Consider the following 12,266-nt stretch of genomic DNA (forward strand, 5'->3'; position numbering starts at 1 on the left):
AAAAAAAAAAAAAAAAGGAAAAGAAAAAAAAGAGTGGGGGAATTGGGGAGTGGCCTGGGGTTTGGTACGTGTGGGTGACATCTGTGAAGATGATAATGCTTCCTGACATCTCAAGAGTTTGCCTTGAGCCTTAAAGTCTGCTCTCCTCTAGTTGAGATGAGATGGACTTTTGCTTGACAGAAGTTCAGCCACAGGTCAGGAAAGTGCCCGTCCTGCCCCAAACCTGGCTTTGCTTAACTCATGGTTGCACTATGGCTCAGTGCCGGGACCTTGAAAATCACCACCATGAGAAACTCCTGGAAATCGCCATCAACACCCTGGAGAAGACTGCTAAGGGTGAGATAGACGACGACCTCCCTGAGGATGTGCGCGCGGTGAGCACCGAGGGCGGGGTGGGCGCGGTGGGCGGGGCAGGGCGCTCTGGGGGGCGGGGCACTTTGGGCGGGGCTGGGCATGGAGGGCGGGGATGAGCGCGGTGGGCGTGGCAGAGCGCTCTGGGCGGGGCTGAGAGCAGTGGGCGTGGAAACCAGACAGCCTTCCAACTCCACTCAGTGGCTCGCTTAAACTCGACAACCTCCTGGAGCCTCAGTTTCCCTATCTATAAAGGGAGGCAATAATCCGCTTTGCAGGGTTGTTGGTGGATGAATAGGTTTACCAGATAAAGCATTCGGTAGGGCCCATTAAAGAGGAGCTCCTGATGATTAGGTGGTTTCAACTTTCCAACAGTTTGGTTTCTTTTTTTTTTTTTTTTTTTTAAGCCTTATTAATTTTATTTTATTTTTTTTTTTTATTGGTCGTTCATAACATTACATAGTTCTTAATACATCATATTACACGGTTTGATTCAAGTGGATTATGAACTCCCGCTTTTACCCCGTATACAAATTGCTGTATCACATCAGTTACCCTTCCATTGATTGACATATTGCCTTTCTAGTGTCTGATGTATTCTGCTGTCTGTCCTATTGTCTACTATCCCCCCTCCCCTCCCCTCCCCTCCCCTCCCCTTTTCTCTCTCTACCCCTTCTACTGTAAATCATGTCTTCCATTTGTATTCTCTTGACTTACCCCTCCTTACCTCTTATATGACATTTTGTATAACCCTGAGGATCGCCTTCCATTTCCATGCAATTTCCCTTCTCACTCCCTTTCCCTCCCACCTCTCATCCCTGTTTACTGTAAATATTCTTCTCAAGCTCTTCGTCCCTACCCTGTCCTTGTTTACACCCCTTATATCAAAGGAGTCATTTGGTATTTGTTTTTTAAAGATTGACTAGCTTCACTTAGCATAATCTGCTCTAATGCCATCCATTTCCCTCCAAATTCTATAATTTTGTCATTTTTTAATGCAGAGTAATACTCCATAGTGTATAAATGCCACATTTTTTTTATCCATTCATCTATTGAAGGGCATCTAGGCTGGTTCCACAGTCTTGCTATCGTGAATTGAGCTGCTATGAACATCGATGTAGCAGTGTCCCTGTAGCATGCTCTTGTTAGGGCTTTAGGGAATAGACCGAGAAGGGGAATAGCTGGGTCAAATGGTGGTTCCATTCCCAGCTTTCCAAGAAATCTCCATACTGCTTTCCAAATTGGCTGCACCAATTTGCAGTCCCACCAGCAATGAACAAGAGTGCCCTTTTCCCCGCATCCTCTCCAGCACTTATTGTTGTTTGACTTCCTAATGGCTGCCAGTCTTACTGGAGTGAGATGGTATCTTAGGGTAGTTTTGATTTGCATTTCTCTGACTGCTAGCGATGGTGAGCATTTTTTCATGTACTTGTTGATTGATTGTATGTCCTCCTCTGAGAAGTGTCTGTTCAGGTCCTTGGCCCATTTATTGATTGGGTTATTTGTTATCTTATTGTCTAATTTTTTGAGTTCTTTGTATATTCTGGTTATTAGGGCTCTATCTGAAGTGTGTGGAGTAAAGATTTGTTCCCAGGATGTAGGCTCCCTATTTATCTCTCTTATTGTTTCTTTTGCTGAGAAAAAACTTTTTAGTTTGAGTAAGTCCCATTTGTTGATTCTATTTGTTAACTCTAGCGCTATGGGTGTCCTATTGAGGAATTTGGAGCCCGATCCCACAGCGTGTAGATCATAACCAACTTTTTCTTCTATCAGATGCCGTGTCTCTGATTTAATATCAAGCTCCTTGATCCATTTTGAGTTAACTTTTGTGCACGGCGAGAGATAGGGATTCAGATTCATTTTGGTGCAAATGGATTTCCAGTTTTCCCAGCACCATTTGTTGAAGATGCTATCCTTCCTCCATTGCATGCTTTTAGCCCCTTTATCAAAAATAAGATAGTTGTAGTTTTGTGGATTAGTTACTGTGTCCTCTATTCTGTACCATTGGTCCACCTGCCTGTTTTGGTACCAGTACCATGCTGTTTTTGTTACTATTGCTCTGTAGTATAGCTTGAAGTCTGGTATCGCTATACCGCCTGATTCACACTTCCTGCTTAGTATTGTTTTTGCTATTCTGGGTCTTTTATTATTCCATATGAATTTCATGATTCTTTTATCTATTTCTACAAGATATGCTGTTGGGATTTTGATTGGCATTGCATTGAACTTATAGAGAACTTTTGGTAATATCGCCATTTTGATGATGTTAGTTCTGCCTATCCATGAGCAGGGTATGTTTTTCCATCTTCTAAGGTCTTCTTCTATGTCTTTCTTTAGGGTTCTGTAATTTTCATTGTATAAATCTTTCACCTCTTTTGTTAGGTTGATTCCCAAGTATTTTATTTTTTGGGGGGATATTGTGAATGGAGTAGTTGTCCTCATTTCCGTTTCAGAGGATTTGTCGCTCATATACAGGAACGCCTTTGATTTATGCGTGTTGATCTTATATCCTGCCACTTTGCTGAATTCATTTATTAGCTCTAATAGCTTCTTTGTAGACCCTTTTGGGTCTGCTAGGTATAGAATCATATCATCTGCAAATAGTGATAATTTAAGTTCTTCTTTTCCTATTTTTATGCCTTTAATTTCTTTTGACTGTCTAATTGCTCTGGCCAGTGTTTCGAGGACTATGTTGAACAGAAGTGGTGAGAGAGGGCATCCCTGTCTTGTACCAGATCTTAGAGGGAATGCCTTCAATTTTTCTCCATTCAGAATGATGCTGGCCTGTGGCTTATCATAGATTGCTTTTACAATGTTGAGGTATGATCCTGTTATCCCTAATTTTTCTAGCGTTTTGAACATAAAGGGATGCTGTACTTTGTCGAATGCTTTTTCTGCATCTATTGAGATGATCATATGGTTCTTATTTTTAAGTCTATTGATGTGGTGAATAACATTTATTGATTTCCGTATATTAAACCAGCCTTGCATCCCAGGGATGAATCCTACTTGATCATGATGTATAATTTTTTTGATATGTATTTGAATCCGATTCGCCAGAATTTTATTGAGGATTTTTGCGTCAAGGTTCATTAGAGATATTGGTCTGTAGTTTTCCTTCTTTGATGTGTCTTTGTCTGGTTTCGGAATCAGGGTGATGTTGGCGTCGTAGAATGAATTTGGAAGTTCTCCCTCTTTTTCTATTTCCTGAAATAGCTTGAAAAGTATTGGTGTTAGTTCCTCTTTAAAGGTTTTGTAAAACTCTGCTGTATACCCATCCGGTCCTGGGCTTTTCTTAGTTGGTAGTCTTTTGATGGTTTCTTCTATTTCCTCTATTGTTATTGGTCTGTTTAGGTTGTCTATATCCTCCTGGCTCAATCTGGGCAGATCATAGGACTCAAGGAATTTATCTATGCCTTCACTATCTTCTATTTTATTGGAGTATAAGGATTCAAAGTAATTTCTGATTATCTTCTGTATTTCTGAAGTGTCTGTTGTGATATTGCCTTTTTCATCCCGTATGCTAGTAATTTGGGTTCTCTCTCTTCTTCTCTTCGTTAGCATGGCTAAGGGTCTGTCAATTTTATTTATTTTTTCAAAGAACCAGCTTTTAGTTTTGTCAATTTTTTCAATTGTTTCTTTTGTTTCAATTTCATTAATTTCAGCTCTGATTTTAATTATTTCTTGCCTTCTACTTCTTTTGCTGTTGTTTTGCTCTTCTTTTTCTAGGATTTTGAGATGAAGTATGAGATCATTTATTTGTTGGTTTTTTCTTTTTTTGAGGAATGAACTCCAAGCAATGAATTTTCCTCTTAGAACTGCTTTCAATGTGTCCCATAGATTCCGATATGTTGTGTCTGTGTTTTCATTTAACTCTAGGAATTTTTTAATTTCCTCCTTGATGTCTTCTAAAACCCATTGATCACTCAGCAACCTATTGTTCATTCTCCAGGTGATGCTTGCTTTTTCCTTTCTTCTTTTATCATTGATTTTCAGTTTCATTCCATTATGATCAGATAAGATGCATGGTATTATCTCTACCCCTTTGTATTGTCTAAGAGTTGCCCTGTGACATAGTATATGGTCTATTTTTGAGAAGGTTCCATGTGCTGCTGAGAAAAAAGTGTAGCTACTTGATGTTGGGTGGTATAGTCTATATATGTCAATTAAGTCTAGGTTGTTAATTGTGTTATTGAGTTCTATAGTTTCCTTATTTAACTTTTGTTTGGAAGATCTGTCCAGTGGTGAGAGAGGTGTGTTGAAGTCTCCCATGATTATTGTATGTTGGTCTATTAGACTCTTGAACTTGAGAAGAGTTTGCTTGATGAATATAGCTGCACCATTATTTGGGGCAACAGTTTGGTTTCTGAAAGTTCAATTCTGTAGGGGCTTCTGGCGCTTTCTCAGAGAGGCAGTTACAAACAGAATTTAAGAACTGAGATTTCCAGCTGAAAGTATCTGTTTATGAAAACTACTGGGATGTGGGAATCACCCCCAAAGGGTGATGCAGCCCCAGTTCCCACCAGCATGTCCACCATGGGTGGACCACCGGGAAGCGGGGTGGATAGGGCCCGGATCCAGACACTCTCTTATCAAGGGCTTGTTTTTTCTCATGCCTCTTCATTCCACTGCCATTCCCTTGCTTTCTTTTCATCACCATGTTACCATAAGCCAAACCACTGCTATCCGTTACCTGGCCCACTAGCCTCCTTGCTCGGCTTGCTCGTTTCCTCTGTGTGTGTGTGTGTGTGTGTGTGTGTGTGTGTGTGCCTGCGCCCGCACACCAGGGCCTTGTGCGTGCTGGGCAAGCCCTCCACAGTTGATCTATACTGCCAGCACTTTTTCCTTTTTTTAAAAAAATTGAGGCTGCGCCTCCCTAAGGCTGGCCTCAGCCTCCCAAGTGGCTAGGATTATCCCCCAGCACCACTGTGCACAAGGTCTCGCTGCTCTCTTATGGGCTGCTCTCCACACACAAAAGGAGCCTTTGAAAATCTAAACCACATCATTTTGCTCTTTTGCACAAGCCTTCTCCCCCATGGCTCCCCATAACTCTTAGGATTAGTTCTTCTCCATAGTCACTCATGCCTCAGGACTAGACCTGCCTACTTCAGCCGCATCCCCTACACCACCTTGAAACTCCTAATGCTCAGCACCCCAGCCTCTGAGCTGCTCCCCAGTCTCCCAGGCTTGCTCCTTTCAGATGGTACTCCATCTGGCAGATGTGTTCTTTCCTTAGGTCTCCATGTACCTGGCTAGTCCTTGTTATTCAGATCTCAGCTCAAATGTCAGCTCTTTTGAGAGGCCTTCCCTTATCACCTTCTTAAGAACCTGTTGTCTATCAGGCACCCCATTGTCTTATGGGGCAGAGACTTATCACTGTTCCAAATTCTCTGGTTTGTGTTGATTTTCTTATGTGACTCTTCACATATATATAAGCTCCTGGGAGTGGGGACAGGGATGGCCTTTTCACCACCATGTGCATTCCAGTGCCAGCAACAGTGTAAACTGACTAGTGTAGATACCAGGAGTTGCCTGTGGGATGAGTGGGTAAAAGCCTGTGTTCACCCAGCCTCTGCTCCATCAGGTGCTGGGTGACGACTGGCAGTCATGACATCCACAGCCTCTGTTCCGGGGCCAAAACAAACACCTACCACAGCAGGACCACTTGACAACAGCCTTTCCTCTCTAAGCCACTAATGTGACTAATTGTGGACCAGTCACAGAAAAGTGCCATCTTCCCCAAGCCAGAAAGTAGTCTCCCCTGAGGGAGCCCATCCTCAAACACCCCAGACAGATCCTCATGGGATTGGTGGCGTCCCAGTCTCAGGTCGGGGATACTCAGTGGATATAGGACTGCAGTGTGCTCACTCCCCAGTGTCCGGGACACATGGTGAAAGACGGACCCTGGAGGTCAACAGCAGAGAAGCAGGCTGTACTAGTGCTAGTGGTCAACCTTCCCTGCTACCCAGCTGGCCCTGCCTAGTGCCACCTGACACCCATTCCCTATTGCTACCCAAACCGAGAACCTGCTGACCAAGCCCCAGCTAACTGTAGTGACTAGTGACACAAGAGTTCCCTCACTAGGGGCTTGCCACTGTCTAGGCTTGATGGTCACAAGTGATCTCCTTTATTTCATCCGAGACTCCACAAAGGAGGGGCCATAATCATTCCCAGGATACAAAGGACAAAACTGGGTAAGATCTGTCCAAGGTGGTACAGCCTGTGAGGACTGGAGACTGGATTCAGACTCTGGTCTGACAGATGCAGAGCCCAGACCATTACTATAGAGCCAATGCTGTGCCCCTCACTGTAGATACAAGATGGCAGACATTCTGAGACTTCCACCGCTCCAGGCACTTGGCCGCAGGGTTCTGCCTCTGAGCTAAGGGGTTGCTTGGGCTCACTGGCAGGGATGTTGTGGAGAACTCTCCTCAAGGCCTCATAAGGGACAACCAGTGTGAGACTGTCCTCTTGGGAATGTCTGCAGTTACAACAGGGCTATTGCCTAAGATTCCTTCCAGGTAGGCAACAAAATGTGGCTGCTTGTCCTTGGGGGCAACAGTATGCCCTGACTAAGTGATAATCACAACCAGCAGCTGACATTTACAGTGGGCCTCCCTCTGAGAATCACTGGGCACCAACTGCTCTTTTAATCTCATTACCATGGTAAAATAGATACCATTATGGTTCTCTTTTACAGATGAGGAAACTGGGGGCTGAGATTGTGGCTCACAGTAGAGCGTTCACCTAGCATGCGCGAGGCCTGGGGTTCGATCCTCGGCACCACATAAAAAAAATTAAAATAGGGCTGGGGATGTGGCTCAAGCGGTAACACGCTCGCCTGGCATGCTGGGGCGCTGGGTTCGATCCTCAGCACCATATAAAAAATAAAATAAAGATATATGTCCACCTATAAGTAAAAAATAAATATATAAAAAAAGATGAGGAAACTGAGGCTCAGAAATTAAAGCAAACTGTCCAAGCAATAGAACTATGATATTAAACTCAGGCAGTTTGACTCAAAGTCTTTGACAAAATATCTACTAGGCCTGAGGGAAGTGTTCAAAGGAAGGAATAGGGTCTTGGGTAAAAAAATCTGACTGCTGTTACTTGATGATCATGATAAAGTCACACTGATGGAGTTATCTCTAAAACTCTTCTCATTCAGTTTGGTGATTATTATCAGCTCCGGCCATACTTGGGCCCCATCATGTCACACATCTGTATGTTCAAGTCCTTTCCAGCTTGGACAGGAAAAGCAGAACATAAGTGCTGAGAGAGCCCAGGGCTGGCAGTAAGCGATGGCCTCAGAGTGGTACCGGCAGACACAGCTGCCTATTTGAAGGGTAGAAGAATGTTAGATGCACTACCTGGCGGGGACAAGTGCTCAGACCATGGCCGTGGGGAGAACTTTCAAGTCCCCAGCATCTGCTCTAGGGACAGTGGGCCTGACCCAGGCCTGCAGTCTGTAGATAGGGTGGCTGTGATGTGATTCCAGCCAAGGGCTGCTCCTTGTCTGTGTCACCAGTATGACAGGATGATCTGATCCCACACAGCTGGGGCAGCAAATCCTTAAGCTACCAGCACCACAGTGATCCTGGGGAGGGGCACCACCTGTGCCTTTTTTTAAAGTCCTCTTCAAGAAATCACTTCGAGGGGCTGGGGTTGTGGCTCAGCAGTAGGACGCTTGCCTAGCACGTGCGAGGACCTGGGTTCGGTCCTCAGCACCACATAAAAATAAATAAAAATAAAGGTGTTTAAAAAAAAAAAGAAATCACTTTGAAAGAAATGTGTCTTTATAGCTGCTGGGGCCACCTCTGTGAAGTCCAGCAAGGTACACAGAATGGTGGTGGGCGGGGACAGCTCAGAGAGCTGTTGTTCCTCATGGGGTTTGCACAGCCCCTGCCTCTACTCCTGCAGAAACTGGAGGGGAATACAGAATATTCTTTTCTCTCTCTCTCTCTCCTTCCTCCCTCCCTCCCTCCCTCCCTTCCTTCCTTCCTTCCTTCCTGGCACTCAACCACTGAGCCACATTCCCAGCCTTTTTTTTTTTTTTCAATATTTTTGTAGTTGTAGATGGACAGTATGCTTTTTTATTTATTTTTATGTGGTCCTGAGGCTTGAACCCATGTGCTAGGTAAGTGCTCTGTCACTGAGCTATAGCCTCAGCCCCTCCCCAACCCTTTTTTATATTTTATTTTGAGACAGAGTCTCACTGAGTTGCTCAGGGACTCCCTAAGTTGCTGAGGCTGGCTCTGAACTTGCGATCCTCCTTTCTCAGCTTCCCAAACCACTGGGATTACAGGTGTGCGCCACCACACCCAATGGAATATAGAAGATTCTGCCCATAAGAATTATTTCAAGAGAGAAAACTGAAATGACCACCACCCTAGATCACCCCAAATCCAGAAAGAGCTTGCCATTTGAATTTCTACAGAATCTCTCAGCTAAGCATGTTGGTACATATCTATAGTTTCAACTGCTTGGGAGGACAAAGCAGAAGAATTGCTTGAGCCCAGGAGTTTGAAGTCAGCCTTGGCAACATAGACCCCTTCTCAAGAACAAAAACAAAAAGAAAAAGCCATAAGAATTCCTTTAAACCAGATTCTTTCTGTTTGCATTTTGCAAATGGCACACCAGTTTTTGATCACCAATTCTAACTCATGTATCTAAGCAGACTTCAGTTTCTCTTGCTTCTCAGAGCCTCCAAAGCCATTTTCTATATGTTCAAACTCAGGAGGATTATTCTCCTGTGTGGCTGAAGAAAATAGCTACAATTCAGACTGGGGATGTAGCTCAGTGGTAGAGCACTTGCCTAGCACATGTGAGGCCCTGGGTTCAATCCTTAGCACCAAAAAAAAAAAAAAAAAAAGAGAGAGACAGAGAGAGAGAGAGAGAACCATTATAACTCACTTTTATTTTTTTGTTGTTGTTATAGACACGATATTTTTATTTTGTTTATTTATTTTTATGTGGTGCTGAGGATCTAACCCAGTGCCTCACATGTGCAAGGCAAGCACTCCACCACTGAGCTACAACTCCAGCCCGACTACAACTCACTTTTTAGAATGTTAGAATGAGAAAATTTTAATGAGGATATGGCTATTGCTATTTCTAAAATACCTGGCCTCTAACTCTTGAGCACACTGACGGAGGCTCATTGTAGGCAAGTTTTACACATCTCTGAGCCCTTCCCAGAGTCTGGCCTGGGACCTTGTACAAACAGAGTAAGAACTTAATAACCGCTAGTCATTTCTCTCATGGGACTATGCCAACTGGTCCCACAGTCACCCCTTTCCCCACATTAGCTAACCTGGCTTTTCCCACATGGGATTCTGTAGAAAACTTGCATCCCATAGACATTATTCTGAAATGGGGTTGGTGGTCAAATAAATAGGGAAACCAAGAAAAACAAAGTTAAAATGGTTTATTTTCTGCAGGCCTTTGCAGAGCCTTCAGGATACTTTGTCTCCTGTAAAATTTTCATTTGGGGCCTAGAGGTATTGGCTTTCTCATTTGTGTTTGACCAAAAAATACCTGCAAAGAGCAGAAATATTAATAGCTCAAGATTGCACAGAACAGTCAGACGTGATAGCACATGCCAGTGGCCCAGGAGGCTGAGGCAGGAGAATCATAAATTCAAAGTCAGCTTTAGCAACTTAGTGAGACCCTGTCACAAAATTTTAAAAAAAGGGGTGGGGGGGGCTCTGAATGTGGCTCAGTGGTTAATTGGTGCTGGGTTCAATCCCTGGTACAAAAAAAATAAAAATAAAAATTCCACAGAACATAGTTTGGAGACCATTATGTTAAATGCTACTATGGTGGTGTTGGTGGTGGTGGGAGGAAACAAAAAACCCAGTACAGGTTGAGCATCCCTGATTCAAAAATCCAGAATGGGTTTTGAAGCATTTCGGATTTCAGATTTTCCAAGTGGGAATCTCAAAATTCTATGCAAATATTCCCCAAATCTCCATAACTACAGAATGTAAAACATTTCAGACAAGAGATACTCTGCCTGTATGCATTCCATCTGAAGCCCTCCCTAAAACAAAAATTGAGGTCCTTTGCTATTCTTGGCATCACAAAGTACCTCTGATTCAAAATGGAAGTAGCTGCTTACTAAGTGCTTTAGCAACCTTCTCCCTGCTCTGCGCTCCATTTTCAACCACTCCAGGCACAGATAGCTATAGTTGTCGACACCGAAGACCAGCCAGGCCTTCTAGAGGATGGTTGGTTGTAACAACTTTTTACAAGGCAGTGAACAAGGTCAGGAACAAGAGAAGGTAGAAGGAGACTCCAAATGGCGTCCAAGATTTGCTTTTATTGACGCGAGAGGCAGTGAAATGACAAATATGGGGTGAACTCCCCAGGTTTGCAGGGCTTGCTGTCCTTGGAGCAGCCTCAGGATCTCTGGCCAGCCTCATACTTCCCAGGGGTTTGGGGCAAGTCAGACTTGAAAACCCCTGAGAGAGATGCTTTGTGAGAACAGATGTCCTGAGTGGGGTTGCCCTGGGCAGCCATCTGCCTTCTCCCTGGAGAAAACATGCTCCCAGTGAGGATTGCAGAGTAACACCTGCCACTGTCCTGGTCAGGGAAGTGGCTGCCACCTGAAATGAGCAGGCACAAAGCACACCGATACAAAGGTAAGGTTCTCCACCAGGTGCGGCGTGCACAGCCAGGAGACTCCCAGGGGTCCCTTTTCTATTCAGCCCCCTCATTTTGTATTTAGGACATAATGACATGCAGTTTCATTTGGGCCTTCTCACTCACCAGCTTTTTATCGACAAAGACACGGTTGTTAATGCTGTTGGGGCATCGCATGACATCCACCTCCTGAAGATTGACAATCGAGAAGATGAGCTGGTGACCAGGGTCAACTCTTGGTGTACACACTTAGTAGACAAAGTGAGTAAATGCCAACCCATCCTAGCAAGCTGGGCCAACTTTTCTAGCTACCAGCCAGAAAGAATGGGGATCTTACTGTTTTCTATGAGGAGCAAAATGGACAAAGAAATAGTTAAGGATTATAGATTTCCACAGTGAAAACTTAGGGTTGCTCGGTCAGAGACTTTCAAACCCACGTGCTTCATCATTTCTCTAACTCCTACATGGAATATAGAGAGATGAGCTGAACACAAGGAGGCTCTGAAGTAAATGAGGCATGGAAACTATGGAGATTTCAAAGAACAATTTTCCTTTCCCTCAAACTCGCTTCAGTAAAAGATATTAACCAATTATCTGATTGAAGGCCCCGGGCTTTGGTTTCTATCCCCAGATTCACAAGGATGAGATCATGAGGAACCGCAGGCGAGTGAAAGAAATCAATCAATACATTGACCACATGCAGAACGAGCTGGACAACCTGGAATGCGTCGATATCGTAGATTAGATGCCAGGGGTCCTCTTCAAAACACGCAACAGCCCTACCTGAGGAGCGGGCTGAATTCACCAACCGTCTGGGGAGAGTTACTGGGAATTCCTAACCCAAGTCTCTTCTTGACACTATTCCTCCCCCACCCGTGGAAAAAGTTCCAAAAACAGAGAAAAATAAAGGATTTATGTCACCTTTCTCCTATTCTTAAAGAGAGAGAGAGAGAGAGAGAGAGAGAATATCCACATCTATATATGAACAAGAAAAAAGATGGGGAGGAATAGCAGTCCCTGGCCAGTCTGTAAGAGTGGGTCCCAAGATGGCCAGTGGTTAGCTGGAGGTATGCTTGTGACAGAATAGCAGATGTCTGTTGAGTGCTGTTCCCTTATTGGTACCCAGAACAGGCTGCAGATGTGCACATAGCCCTCCCCTCTTTGGGTGCTGAGGACCAGGGAAGCAAGGGAGGCCAAGGCTCCCACCACAATGCTGGGGGCTGGGCCAGCCCTCCAAGGCAAAGGACACGGCTCCCTATGGCTCAGTGCTT

At 44.3% G+C, this 12,266-nt stretch overlaps 1 protein-coding gene across 1 annotated transcript in view; it reads left to right on the plus strand.

Annotated features, from left to right (window-relative positions):
* Drc3 (dynein regulatory complex subunit 3) overlaps positions 1–11,740 on the plus strand; it is a 39,644-nt gene extending 27,904 nt beyond the window's left edge. The window contains exons 10-12 of the mRNA XM_026408716.2: positions 251–374; positions 11,125–11,256; positions 11,627–11,740. Of these exons, the coding sequence (XP_026264501.1) occupies positions 251–374; positions 11,125–11,256; positions 11,627–11,740 (370 nt within the window). The remainder of the gene's footprint in view (positions 1–250; positions 375–11,124; positions 11,257–11,626) is intronic.
* Positions 11,741–12,266: the final 526 nt, after the last annotated feature.

This window comes from Urocitellus parryii, chromosome 7 (genome assembly GCF_045843805.1).
Source record: "Urocitellus parryii isolate mUroPar1 chromosome 7, mUroPar1.hap1, whole genome shotgun sequence".
Classification (NCBI taxonomy): Eukaryota; Metazoa; Chordata; class Mammalia; order Rodentia; family Sciuridae; genus Urocitellus; species Urocitellus parryii.